Source organism: Dendrobates tinctorius, unplaced genomic scaffold (assembly GCF_039654945.1).
Source record: "Dendrobates tinctorius isolate UK_male_01 unplaced genomic scaffold, ASM3965494v1 ptg000152l, whole genome shotgun sequence".
Lineage (NCBI taxonomy): Eukaryota > Metazoa > Chordata > Amphibia > Anura > Dendrobatidae > Dendrobates > Dendrobates tinctorius.
Genome location: NW_027361819.1, coordinates 591,277 through 604,510, shown reverse-complemented (window position 1 = coordinate 604,510; position 13,234 = coordinate 591,277). Strand labels below are relative to the sequence as shown.

The window sequence follows — 13,234 nt, the reverse complement described above, 5'->3', positions numbered from 1 at the left end:
AATGAACTAAACTAAGGGCAAAGCAGAAACTGAGCGACAGACATAAGGCAAGGATTTCAGAGAAACGGATATGCAGGCCAAGTCCTTACATTACTCTCCCCTTAAAAGACGTCCTCTGGACGATCTTAAGTCCGGCTTATTGGGATATCTGCTGTGGAACAGTCTTATTAAGTGAGGAGCATGGACGTTCTCCACTGGTTCCCAGGAATTCTCTTCAGCCGAATAGCCTTGCCATTTTACCATGTATTGGAGACGTCTCCTATGAACCCGTGAATCCAAGATCCTTTCCACGATGAATTCCTCTTGCCCGTCAACGAGAACTGGGTCAGGAGGAGCAGAGGTGCGTCCGATGAAAAGGGTTAGGCACTGCCGGCTTTAACAAAGAGACAAGAAAGACAGGATGAATTTTCAATGAGTTAGGCAACTTGAGTCGACAGGCTACAGAATTCACTATACTGCTGATCTTATATGGGCCGACATATTTTTGCCCCAGTTTAGACGTTGGGATCCTGAGCTTCAAGTTCTTAGTTGAGAGCCAAACCATGTCTCCTACCTTGTACATTGGAGCTGGCTTACGGAATTTGTCTGCTGCCTTCTTGTATCTTTCCTGTGCTGAACCTAAAGTGTCTTTAAGAACTTCCAAATTGCGTTGCAAGGATGAAATGCGGTCAGCTACCGCAGGCACAGACATGTCTATTGGAAGTCAAGGAAGAATACTGGGGTGGTATCCCTTGTTGGCAAAGAATGGAGACAATTTGGTGGAAGCATTGTGAGAATTATTATATGTGAATTCAGCCAACGGAAGCAAACTCACCCAATCGTCCTGTAGGTGGCACACATAGCAACGCAGATATTTTTCCAAGGTCTGATTGGTCCGTTCAGTTTGACCGTTAGACTGTGGATGAAAAGCAGATAACAATTTTACTTTGATATCCAGAGCAGCACAGAAGCTTTGCCAAAACCGTGAGGTAAATTGAACCCCACGATCCGATATTACTTCATCCGGAGCTCCGTGCAAACGAAAAACATTTTGTACAACAAGATCTGCTGTTTGTTTAGCCGTTGGTACACCAGCACAGGGAATGAAATGAGCAGCTTTAGTCAGCCGGTCAACTACTACTAGAATTGTGTTTTTCCCTTGTGACAGAGGCAACTCAACAATAAAGTCCATTGAAATAGACCCCCAAGGACGAGATGGAACAGGCAGAGGTTGCAAGAGTCCTGTCGGTGAGGAGCTAGGAACTTTTGACCTGACACATACCTCACATGACGACACATACTGAAGCACATCTTTCCAAAAGGTTGGCCACCAAAAAAAACGAGACAGAAATTCCTGAGTCTTCTGAACTCCCCTATGGCCAGCAAACTTTGAGTCATGCATTAGTTTTAAGACACTGAGTTTTACTGTTTCTGGAACATACAAACGCTGTCCTTGAAACCAAAGTCCATTCTTGAAAGTTAGATTTACCTGGGTGGGGGGTAGCCCCAAAAGCGAATCTGCAGCATAAGCCTCCTTAATCTCTGTTAAAAGATCTTGATTATGTAGGACACTTACAAAGTTCTTCTCAGATAGAATGGTCCTTGGAGGCGAAGCCGGAGTTGCTTCATCTGAATGAATCCTGGACAGTGCATCAGCCTTTCCATTGCGAGAGCCCGGCCTATAGGAGATGACAAAATCAAACTGGTTAAGGAAAAGATTCCACCGGGCCTGTCTGGGTTTTAGACATCTTGCCGACCTCATAAATTCAAGATTCCGGTGATCCGTGAGTATAACAATCTGTTGGGATGCTCCTTGTAACAGATGTCTCCATTCTTTAAATGCGGTTATAATGGCTAACAGTTCTTTGTTGCCAACGTCATAATTCCTTTCGGCAGGTGATAACTTTTGAGAGAGAAAGGCACACGGATACAGGAGATCTTTTTCACCTGTCCTTTGCGAGAGTATGGCCCCTACCGCACAGTCCGAGGCGTCCACTTCCACTATGAAGGCCTTTTCTGGGTCAGGATGTACGAGAACGGGAGCTGTCGTAAATTTAGACTTTAATGTGGAAAATGCTGTTTGAGCTTGAGGTGACCAGACAAATGTTGTCTTCTTTCGGGTTAAATGAGTGATGGGTGCAACGATTGCTGAAAATTTTTTAATGAATCGTCTGTAGAAATTAGCGAATCCGATGAATCGCTGTACCTCCTTCACTGATTTGGGAGTTGGCCACTCCTGAATGGCTTGCGTCTTGCTTACATCCATGCTGAGACCCTGGGGAGAAATAACATATCCCAAAAATTGAATTTCTGTTTTGTGAAACTCACATTTCTCCAGTTTAATGTATAAATGATTTTGCCGTAGACGATCCAAAACCATTTTCACGTGTCGCTGATGATCCTCAAGATTGCTGGAAAAAATTAAAATGTCATCCAAGTAAATCACAACAAAAATATCAAGTATGTCTCTGAAAACATCATTTGCCAAGTGCTGGAACGTAGCTGGTGCATTACGGAGGCCAAAAGACATAACTAGGTACTCAAAATGTCCATAACGTGATCGAAATGCCGTTTTCCACTCGTCGCCAGGACGAATCCGTACTAAATTGTATGCTCCACGAAGATCTAATTTAGTGAAGATTTTGGCATGTCGAACTCTCTCAAGTAACTCGGGAATTAGTGGAAGTGGGTAAGAGTTCCTGATTGTGATTTTGTTGAGCTCCCGGTAGTCAATGCATGGACGAAGTGAACCATCTTTCTTTTTGACAAAGAAGATTGGGGCACCCGCTGGGGAGGAAGATGGTCGTATAAACCCTTTAGCTAAATTTTCGTCAATATACTCTTTAAGAGCTTTTAATTCCGGACCAGACAGTGGATAAATACTCCCGAATGGAATTGCGGCACCAGGCAATACTTCCACGGGGCAGTCATATGGCCGATGTGGCGGTAATTTATCCGCATTTTTTCTTGTCACACACATCACTAAAATCCCGATACTCTACCGGTAGTGTCGAGTCGACCGCGGCTGCTGTCTTCACTGGAGCCAGCTCTCTGGAAGCTGCTGATTCATTTGGAAATTTTAACTCCTTTGTTGTCCAATTGATCGTAGGATTACGCAGCCGTAACCAAGGCAGACCTAAAATAATAGGAAAATTAGGAGAGGAAATCAGTAAAAAAGAAATTTTTTCTGAATGATCTGCCCCCATATGGATCTTTAGTTGGACTGTTTCGAGTTTCACAGGCCCAGATATCAATGGAGACCCGTCCACGGTCTCCATAAACACCGGAGAGTCCCTCTTTCGTGAAAGAATGCCATGTTTCTCAGCAAAGGAAGTGTCCATGAGATTGCTGCAAGCTCCAGAGTCTATCATGGCGGAGCACGTGATCCAGCGGGAATGTACCCAGATCTTGATAGAAATGCAACAGAGCGAATCTCTCCTGGCTGTGGTAGAACTTGCAGAAAGTAAGGCGATATCCACAGGTGATGAGGCCTCCGATGAATCATCAGGGAAATCAAAATTTGCAGCCGTTATTTCCTGACTGTGTGAATGAGAACCTACCGAAGAAATATCTGAAAAGTCAAGTTCGGTCACTGCAGCTGCGGACTTGCGATTTTTCCCAGGGCACTCCGATATATAATGACCCGACTTTCCGCAATAGAAACACAAGTTCTCCTTGAAACGATGTTCCTTACGTGTATCAATGACTTTTCTCCGTACTGCGTCGACCTGCATAGGTTCAGACTCTGTCTGGGATAAAGTCTTGCTCGAAGCCTCCATGGTGGAGGAAGGGAAAGACAAGAGGTTATTACGATTAGCCTCAGCCCATTTTTCCTGTCGACGTTCAGTGAGACGAATGTCAATCCGAATACAATGATGTATAAAGTCAGCTAGATTAGTAGGTGATTCTCCTCGAGCCAGTTTGTCCTTAATTGAAGCAGACAAACCTCTCCTGAACACTGCATACTTTGAAGAATCGCACCATGTCGTATCCAGCACCCACCTCCGGAACTCCATTGCATATTCCACCACCGGACGCTTCCCTTGACGAAGTGTCAGTAATGCGGTTTCTGCTGTTAAACTTCGGTTGGGGTCATCAAACATTTGAGACATTGCGGCAGTAAAGTCATTCAAAGAATTCAGGCATACATCATTAGTCTCAATTAATGGATTAGCCCAGGCTAACGCTTTGTTTGTTAGCAACATAATCATAGTCAATACTTTATCTCGATCAGTTAAAAACTGGGCCGCATGTGCAGAGAAATACAGCTGACATTGATTCAAAAATCCCCAAAATTTCTCTCTTTCACCACCAAACCTGAATGGTGGGAGTTTAGGAAAACCCGGAGCTGGAATTGGAGCCGGGGCAGCAACCACAGCTGCAGTCTCTACATTTGAAAGTCGAGACGCTAAGGCCTGAATAGACGTATCAGCCACATTCGCGTTATGATTGGTTTGCGATTCTAAAGTCCCCAGCTTGTTTTTAATAGCCTGCAGCTCCCCATGAAGTCCAGAAACAAATGAGCAAAGTTTCTTCATTCGTACCTCCATAGAATCTGACCCAGAGATCTCCATATTTGATGGCTTGAGTATTCTGTTATAACTTTATATACTCTGTGTAATGGAGGTCAGTGACGTAGGTCAGAAAAGAGACCTGAGCTCATAGGTTTTCAGTTCTGTAGTATTTATCAGAATCAAGCAGGTTTACAGATAAGACACAGCAGGGTAAAAGCAGATAATAATAATAATACTTTATTTTTACATAGCGCTAACATATTCCGCAGCGCTTTACAGTTTGCACACATTTTCATCACTGTCCCTGATGGGGCTCACAATCTAAATTCCCTATCAGTATGTTTTTTTGGAGTGTGGGAGGAAACCGGAGTGCCCGGAGGAAACCCACGCAAACACGGGGAGAACATACAAACTCCTTGCAGATGTTGTCCTTGGTGGGACTCGAACCCAGAACTCCAGCGCTGCAAGGCTGCAGCGCTAACCACTGAGCCACCGTGCTGCCCGATAGATGAAGATAATAACGCAGTGAGCAAACGTACAGACAGTGGAGACGTATGAAGTCCAAGTTGCCAGATCCAGAGACCTGGAGAGCAGGCCAGGCCTGCTAGCAGGAAACAGTCCTTGAAGTGGAGGTGGGTGCAGAGCTGATCCTGAAGAAACAAGTCTTTACAATGAGACCAAGATTCACAGGCAGGCGGGGTATCCCAAGGTAACGAAGAGACGAGCTAGGTAGCAGTCCTTCCAGCTTGATAACAAGTCCAAGAACAAGTATACTCAAGCAATGAGTAATCATACAGAGCCTCCTTATATACAGAGCAGACAGGAACAAGAGAGATCAACACAGGAAATAAGATGGCCCCCGTTGAGGCTCGTGACTCCATCTTGGATGAGGGCAAAAATGAACTAAACTAAGGGCAAAGCAGAAACTGAGCGACAGACATAAGGCAAGGATTTCAGAGAAACGGATATGCAGGCCAAGTCCTTACACATACCTTTATATATATAATGCTGCCCCCCCATAGGCTATAATGCTGCCCCCCATAGGGTACGGTATATACACTCACTGGCCACTTTATTAGGTACACCATGCTAGTAACGGGTTGGACCCCCTTTTGCCTTCAGAACTGCCTCAATTCTTCGTGGCAGAGATTCAACAAGGTGCTGGAAGCATTCCTCAGAGATTTTGGACCATATTGACATGATGGCATCACACAGTTGGCGCAGATTTGTCGGCTGCACATCCCTGATGCGAATCTCCCGTTCCACCACATCCCAAAGATGCTCTATTGGATTGAGATCTGGTGACTGAGGAGGCCATTTGAGTACAGTGAACTCATTGTCATGTTCAAGAAACCAATCTGAGATGATTCGAGCTTTATGACATGGCGCATTATCCTGCTGAAAGTAGCCATCAGATGTTGGGTACATTGTGGTCATAAAGGGATGGACATGGTCAGCAACAATACTCAGGTAGGCTGTGGCGTTGCAACGATGCTCAATTGGTACCAAGGGGCCCAAAGAGTGCCAAGAAAAAATTCCCCACACCATGACACCACCACCACCAGCCTGAACCGTTGATACAAGGCAGGATGGATCCATGCTTTCATGTTGTTTACGCCAAATTCTGACCCTACCATCCGAATGTCGCAGCAGAAATCGAGACTCATCAGACCAGGCAACGTTTTTCCAATCTTCTACTGTCCAATTTCGATGAGCTTGTGCAAATTGTAGCCTCAGTTTCCTGTTCTTAGCTGAGAGGAGTGGTACCCGGTGTGGTCTTCTGCTGCTGTAGCCCATCTGCCTCAAAGTTCGACGCACTGTGCGTTCAGAGATGCTCTTCTGCCTACCTTGGTTGTAACGGGTGGCAATTTGAGTCACTGTTGCCTTTCTATCAGCTCGAACCAGTCTGCCCATTCTCCTCTGACCTCTGGCATCAACAAGGCATTTTCGGCCACAGAACTGCCGCTCACTGGATTTTTTTTCTTTTTCGGACCATTCTCTGTAAACCCTAGAGATGGTTGTGCGTGAAAATCCCAGTAGATCAGCAGTTTCTGAAATTCTCAGACCAGCCCTTCTGGCACCAACAATCATGCCACGTTCAAAGGCACTCAAATCACCTTTCTTCCCCATACTGATGCTCGGTTTGAACTGCAGGAGATTGTCTTGACCATGTCTACATGCCTAAATGCACTGAGTTGCCGCCATGTGATTGGCAGATTAGAAATTAAGTCTTAACACACAGTTGGACAGGTGTACCTAATAAAGTGGCCAGTGAGTGTATATATGTATAGACAGATAGATAGAAAGATAGATATAGATAATAGATAAAGATAATAGAGATAGATAAAGATAGATAGATAGAAAGATGATATATAGATAGATATAGATAGATAGGTATAGATTGATAGATAGAGATAGATATAGATAGAGAGATATAAAAAAACAAAACACAATACTCACATCTCCTCGCTCCCACGCTGATTCCGGCGGTGGCTCTGATTGGTGTCAGGAGCTGCGCTGCCGTCTGCCAGACACACAGTGGGTGTGCGATGAAGTGACGTCATCGCGCATCGGCTGTATGTCAGAAGCAGAGGGGACTGATGGGAGAGGGAGCGTCATCAGATGCTCTCTCTTCCATTACAATTGAGGGCGGCGCGCACGGAGAGCAGCCCTGACTTACTGCCGCATAGCGACCACGTGGGCTGGGAGCCCCTGGGAGAGAGGGGGGCCCTGGTCTCCCATCCCAGATAGTGTGCACTGTCACTGACCGGAGACTGCTATTAAAGTGAAATGATATTCACCCCTCTCCACGCCCATGTGGGCATGGGGAGCAGTGAATATTCATTTCTCTTTAGCAGCGGGAACGGGCTCCTGCCTCCTGTCACCCGCTGCTGCTCCGCTGGCTTGGGGCCCCCATAGCAGCTACGTGGAGTGCCGCTATTAGCGACACGCCACTGGCTAGGGCCCCCTGGAGCAAAAGGGCCCTAGCCAACTGCTGGCCCTGTATGCCAGCAGGTGCCAGGGCCCACCAGAGAATTCTCTGGTGGGCCAGTCCGACCCTGTTTGGGGTTGTATAAGAATCTCGGAGCCGTCTATCAGAGACTCAGGTGAGAGGAGAGATATATGGGGGTTATATAAGAATCCTGGAGCCATCTATCAGAGACTCAGGTGAGAGGAGAAATATATGGGGTTATATAAGAATCCTGGAGCCATCTATCAGAGACTCAGGTGAGAGGAGAAATATATGGGGTTATATAAGAATCTCGGCGCCATCTATCAGAGACTCAGGTGAGAGGAGAGATATATGGGGGTTATATAAGAATACTGGAGCCGTCTATCAGAGACTCAGGTGAGAGGAGGGATATATGGGGGTTATATAAGAATCCTGGAGCCGTCTATCAGAGACTCAGGTGAGAGGAGAGATATATGGTAGTTATATAAGAATTCTGGAGCCGTCTATCAGAGACTCAGGTGAGAGGAGAGATATATGGGGGTTATATAAGAATCCTGGAGCCGTCTATCAGAGACTCAGGTGAGAGAAAGATATATGGGTTTATATAAGAATCCTGGAGCTGTCTATCAGACTCAGGTGAGAGGAGAGATATATGGGAGTTATGTAAGAATCCTGGAGCCGTCTATCAGAGACTCAGGTGAGAGGAGAGATATATGGGAGTTATATAAGAATCCTGGAGCCGTCTTTCAGAGACTCAGGTGAGAGGAGAGATATATGGAGGTTATATAAGAATCCTGGAGCCATCTATCAGAGACTCAGGTGAGAGGAGAGATATATGGGGTTATATAAGAATCTCGGAGCCATCTATCAGAGACTCAGGTGAGAGGAGAGATATATGGGGGTTATATAAGAATCCTGGAGCCGTCTTTCAGAGACTCAGGTGAGAGGAGAGATATATGGAGGTTATATAAGAATCCTGGAGCCATCTATCAGAGACTCAGGTGAGAGGAGAGATATATGAGGGTTGTATAAGAATCTCGGAGCCATCTATCAGAGACTCAGGTGAGAGGAGGGATATATGAGGGTTGTATAAGAATCTCGGAGCCATCTACCAGAGACTCAGGTGAGAGGAGAGATATATGGGGTTATATAAGAATCCTGGAGCCGTCTATCAGAGACTTAGGTGAGAAGATATATGGGGTTATATAAGAATCCTGGAGCCATCTATCAAAGACTAAGGTGAGAGGAGAGATATATGGGGTTGTATAAGAATCTCGGTGCCGTCTATCAGAGACTCAGGTGAGAGGAGAGATATATGGGGGTTATATAAGAATCCTGGAGCCGTCTATCAGAGACTCAGGTGAGAGGAGGGATATATGGGGGTTATATAAGAATCCTGGAGCTGTCTATCAGAGACTCAGGTGAAAGGAGAGCTATATAGGAGTTATATAAGAATCCTGGAGCCGTCTATCAGAGACTCAGGTGAGAGGAGAGATATATGGGAGTTATATAAGAATCCTGGAGCCGTCTATCAGAGACTCAGGTGAGAGGAGAGATATAAGGGGTAATGTAAGAATCTCTGAGATGTCTGCAGGCATATAACTTTGTCCTTATACACAATACAGCGGGGAATAGTAAGCATGTAGGACCTCACAGGACACAATATATCGGCTGGCCGGTCTTCTGTATATCCTCTATTTATCTAATAATGACTCTGGTAACGGTTTCTCGTCTCGGTGAACCCCTCGGTTATTTTACTGTCTGATCTCCCTCATTTCTTCCATTCTTCAAATATAGTAATAAATCCATGTGCATTATATATGTGACGATATTGTATGTGATGTCACGTCTCGTTCTGTAGATTACAGATGGACTCCGGTTGTAGAAGAGATTCAGATACCCCGTCTCCTTCTCGGCTCCTCGGCCGTCCTGCAGTGTAATATCTCGGAGTATTTCCCAGATGCCGTCACTGTGAAATGGATGAGACGTGATGGAGATCAGATACATGAAGAGATTGACAATAACCAGAGGATAACATCCAGGAGAGCGGCCGATAACACCTACAGCTGTACAGCCAGTCTGACCTTCACCCCCGACCTGCGGACACATCAGGGGGCAGAATATGTATGTCTGGTGGAGCACCCCTCCCTGGAGAGACCCATAGAGAGAAGCACGGAGCCACTACAAGTCTATGGTGAGTGGTTATATATTCTGGAGAAATATGAAGTTTCCTCCGTCTCTGTGTAATTATTTTATTTCTAGATATAAAGTCCAGCACTCGTCTTTATATTTCCTCCATCAGTTTACAGTCACAGTTACCATATATAAGTTCTCTATCTGTCGACATACAGCGAGGATCTGTATATGGAGGAAATAGCGATTTTCCGCTTCTGGTGGTAAAAATGGCCAGTAGATGTCAGCAAAGCACATTTATGAATCGTTGGTATACTATGCACTGTATTACATCTCCTAACTCACAGCACCCAAACTAATCCTGACACACTGGAACAAATCTACTGCCACACGACAACTGTCTCATTCAGCAGCAGTAGAACGGGTTCTGGGATACCACAAACTCCCCCTCTTAAGAAAAGCCATCCTCGGCGTACAGTTGGATGCTGAAGCCTTGTACAAATGACAAATTTAGAGATACAGAGAAAGAAGTGCTATACACAACTGCATAGCAGAATGGAATAATTACTAGTAAATCCAACATAGGATGTGAATATGAGAAATATTCAGAACATTGGAGATCAGTTCAGGTTCTGTGGTCTCTTCAGGTGGAAGAAAAGTACCGTATTTTTCAGATTATAAGACGCACTTTCCCCCCCAAATTTGGGGGAAAAATGGGGGTGCGTCTTATAATGTGGATATACCTTTTCGGCGCACCGCTGCGGGTGTCCGGTGCTGCCGCTACCCTTTGTCCGGTGCTGCCACTGCCCTGTTTCCCATGCTGCCATTGCCCTGTGTCCCATGCTGCCACTGCCCTGTCTCCGGTGGTGATGCTGCGGGGGGCTTTGCCAACATTTTGTGAAAGGCCAGAGCCTCCGGAAGTTCCATGGTTTCCTGTGCGGTGGACTCCAGGAAAATGGCCACCAGGGGGCGGCACCTGCACATATGGAGTTCTCGGGAGATGAGATCTCAGCCGAGAACTCCATCTGCGCATGCTTCTCCCCCAGGCAGCCATTTTCCCGGAGTCCACCAGCTGAGATCTCATTTCCTGAGATGTTGGTGGCGAGATCTTGGTGATCTTGTCCAGTTTACTGGAAGCCTTCGGTTGTAGTTTTCATTGGCACCACCCCGTAGCAACTCAATAAGTGGTTCAGACACTTGAGCAAAGTGAGGAATAAAGCGGCGATAGTATCCTGCACATCCCAAAAAGTTTCGGACTTCTTTGACGATAGTTGGCATTCTCCAGTTTTAAGCTACAGCAATTTTGTCGGGATCAGGTTGTACCCCTTCCATGCTTACCGCATGTCCAAGGTAGTTGACTCTTGGTTTTAGCAAGTGGCATTTGGAGGGTTTGACTTCGAGGCCATGTTGGCTTAGTACCTTGAAGACTTCGAACAGATGATGAATCTGGTCTTCATATGTCCTTGAATAGACAATGACGTCATCAAGGTAAAGGATGACACTCGGGAAATTTCTCCATTAGCCGTTGGAATGTAGCAGGAGCATTGCGAAGTTCGAAAGGCATGAAGTTAAATTCAAAGAGCCCCACTGATGTGGTAAAGGCAGTCTTCTCTCTGTCCTCTGGCGCTACGGGAACTTGCCAGTACCCGCAGGTTAAGTCATGGGTAGAGAAGTAGGAGGCAGATCCGAGAGCAATCAGGGACTCTTCAATTCGTGGCAAGGGGTAGGCTTCTTTGTGTGTGATGTTCAATTTGCGGTAATCCACGCAGAAACGTATGGAACCATTTATTTTTTTCACAAGGACCAGCGGTGCAGCCCAAGGGCTTTCACTTTCACGTATGACATCAGCCTCTTTCATGTCTTGAAGCATTTTCTTGACAGGCTGATTCAGGACGATGTCGCTCCTTGATGGGAGGATGATTACCTGTGAGGATTCAATGCTGAATCAGAGTAGTCTTACCAAAATCCAACGGGAGCTTTCTGAATGCTTGATGATGACGCTTGGCAAGGTTCAGAACTCCATTGATTCTCTCTATTGGAGTAGTGGCATCTCACAAATTCAGCTCAGTGCACCAGGGGTCTGAAGTAGCCTTCTTATTGCCTTGGTCAGCTTGGGTGGAATGTTGATTAACTGTTACCTCACTTGACATGATGTTTTCTGGTGAGAGTTGAGACAACTGTGCTACTGGATAAAATTTTTGGAGGTTAACAGGTGCGTCACTTAAGTTAGTCAGTCGAACTGGCACCTCAGAGATGGATGTAACTTTAAAGGCATCCTTCAGTTTTGCAAGGATTTGTTCAGACGCTCTACTCTCTGATGGGGGCCAGGATCGAACTTCCCTGGAAGCAGCTCCCTGAAGCTGACCCAGCAGGATCTGCACCTGCTGTTCTGCAGCGAGGGGGTAAAACAGAAAGAGGAAGCCCCTGAAGGTGTGTGGCTCCCCTTTGTAGCGTGGCAACCAGGGAGCTTCCGGATAAAATGGGACAGAGAATGACATGTTGCACACAATGGCCAGAGAAGGGCTGCTAGCACCAGCTTGGCTGTTGTCGCTGAGTTCACTCATTATGTAGATGCTGAGGTGACTGCTCTCAATCAGACAGAGTCTCTGATATGGGCAGACAGATGAATCCTGTTCGTGACTCCAAAAATTTTGGTGGGCCACTGGGGAGGCCCCAGATGTTGCAGAAGGGCCAGCTGGGGCATGTAGTCTCACTGGCAGCAGATAATGATGTCACAGTAGCTGAAGTGGGTCGCTGGACCCCTCAACACTTCCCTCGTGTCCACACTTGTCAATAGCGGGAGGTGGCACTTGTGGATGGTATAGGACCCAACGGGGGCACACCTGTAGTGGTTGTGTCTTGGTGGAGGTTTTGGAGCGCCCATGGTGTTTGTGCAATCTCAAGCAGCCAGACATACAGGTGAACTTGTAAACATAACAATTTTACTGAAAGAGGTAATGGGGTACAGTCTCTCTCATAAAGGTAAAGTTCACAGTATATTGTGTATATGAAAGTATTGGTTCTCTCCTCATGAGACAAGCGAGGTTATGGCGGCTGGAGCAGAGTTCTGTTCCCCTGCTATTAGAGGAAGTGTTATGTGTAGTCCAAGAAATATTACACTGATGGAGGGACCTTCACAGATTGGCTCTCTGTTGAAGCACACTAAAGTGTGGAAGTACTCACAGTTTTGAGCCAACCATTCCCTTTCCTAGGGAGTAGGTTAAAGAAAGTTGGTGGCGTGGCAACCATGTGGATCTGGTCCTGGCTCGAAGCAAACAGGATAAGATAAGACAGGACAGATAAGTACACCTGCGCAGGAGTGCAATGCTGAGCAGACTGTGTGGATGATGCAGGGACGCGTCATCCACACATCAACCTTGCTTCAGTAGCTTCAATATAAGGCTGCTATGTGGAATAGGATCAATTACCTTTATAAAGTCCAGATAAATCCCATCAGCCACATTACCAACATCCAGATTTGCACTTACCGCCTCATAGAAACCCAACATGTCAGACACGACTTATCCTTCATGGATCTGTGCTGGTTGTCAGTTATTATATTATTCTCTACAATATATCTCTGCAGGTCATCTCTTATAACGCCCTCATATATGTCACACTACTGATGTCAGGCTTACCGGACAGTAGTTGCCTG

At 46.0% G+C, this 13,234-nt stretch overlaps 1 protein-coding gene across 1 annotated transcript in view; it reads left to right on the top strand.

Annotated features, from left to right (window-relative positions):
* The window catches only part of LOC141050658 (uncharacterized), a 66,668-nt gene that overhangs the window by 34,882 nt on the left and 18,552 nt on the right, over window positions 1–13,234 (top strand). Inside the window, exon 10 of the mRNA XM_073547249.1 lies at window positions 9,308–9,640. Within this exon, the coding sequence (XP_073403350.1) occupies window positions 9,308–9,640 (333 nt within the window). The remainder of the gene's footprint in view (window positions 1–9,307; window positions 9,641–13,234) is intronic.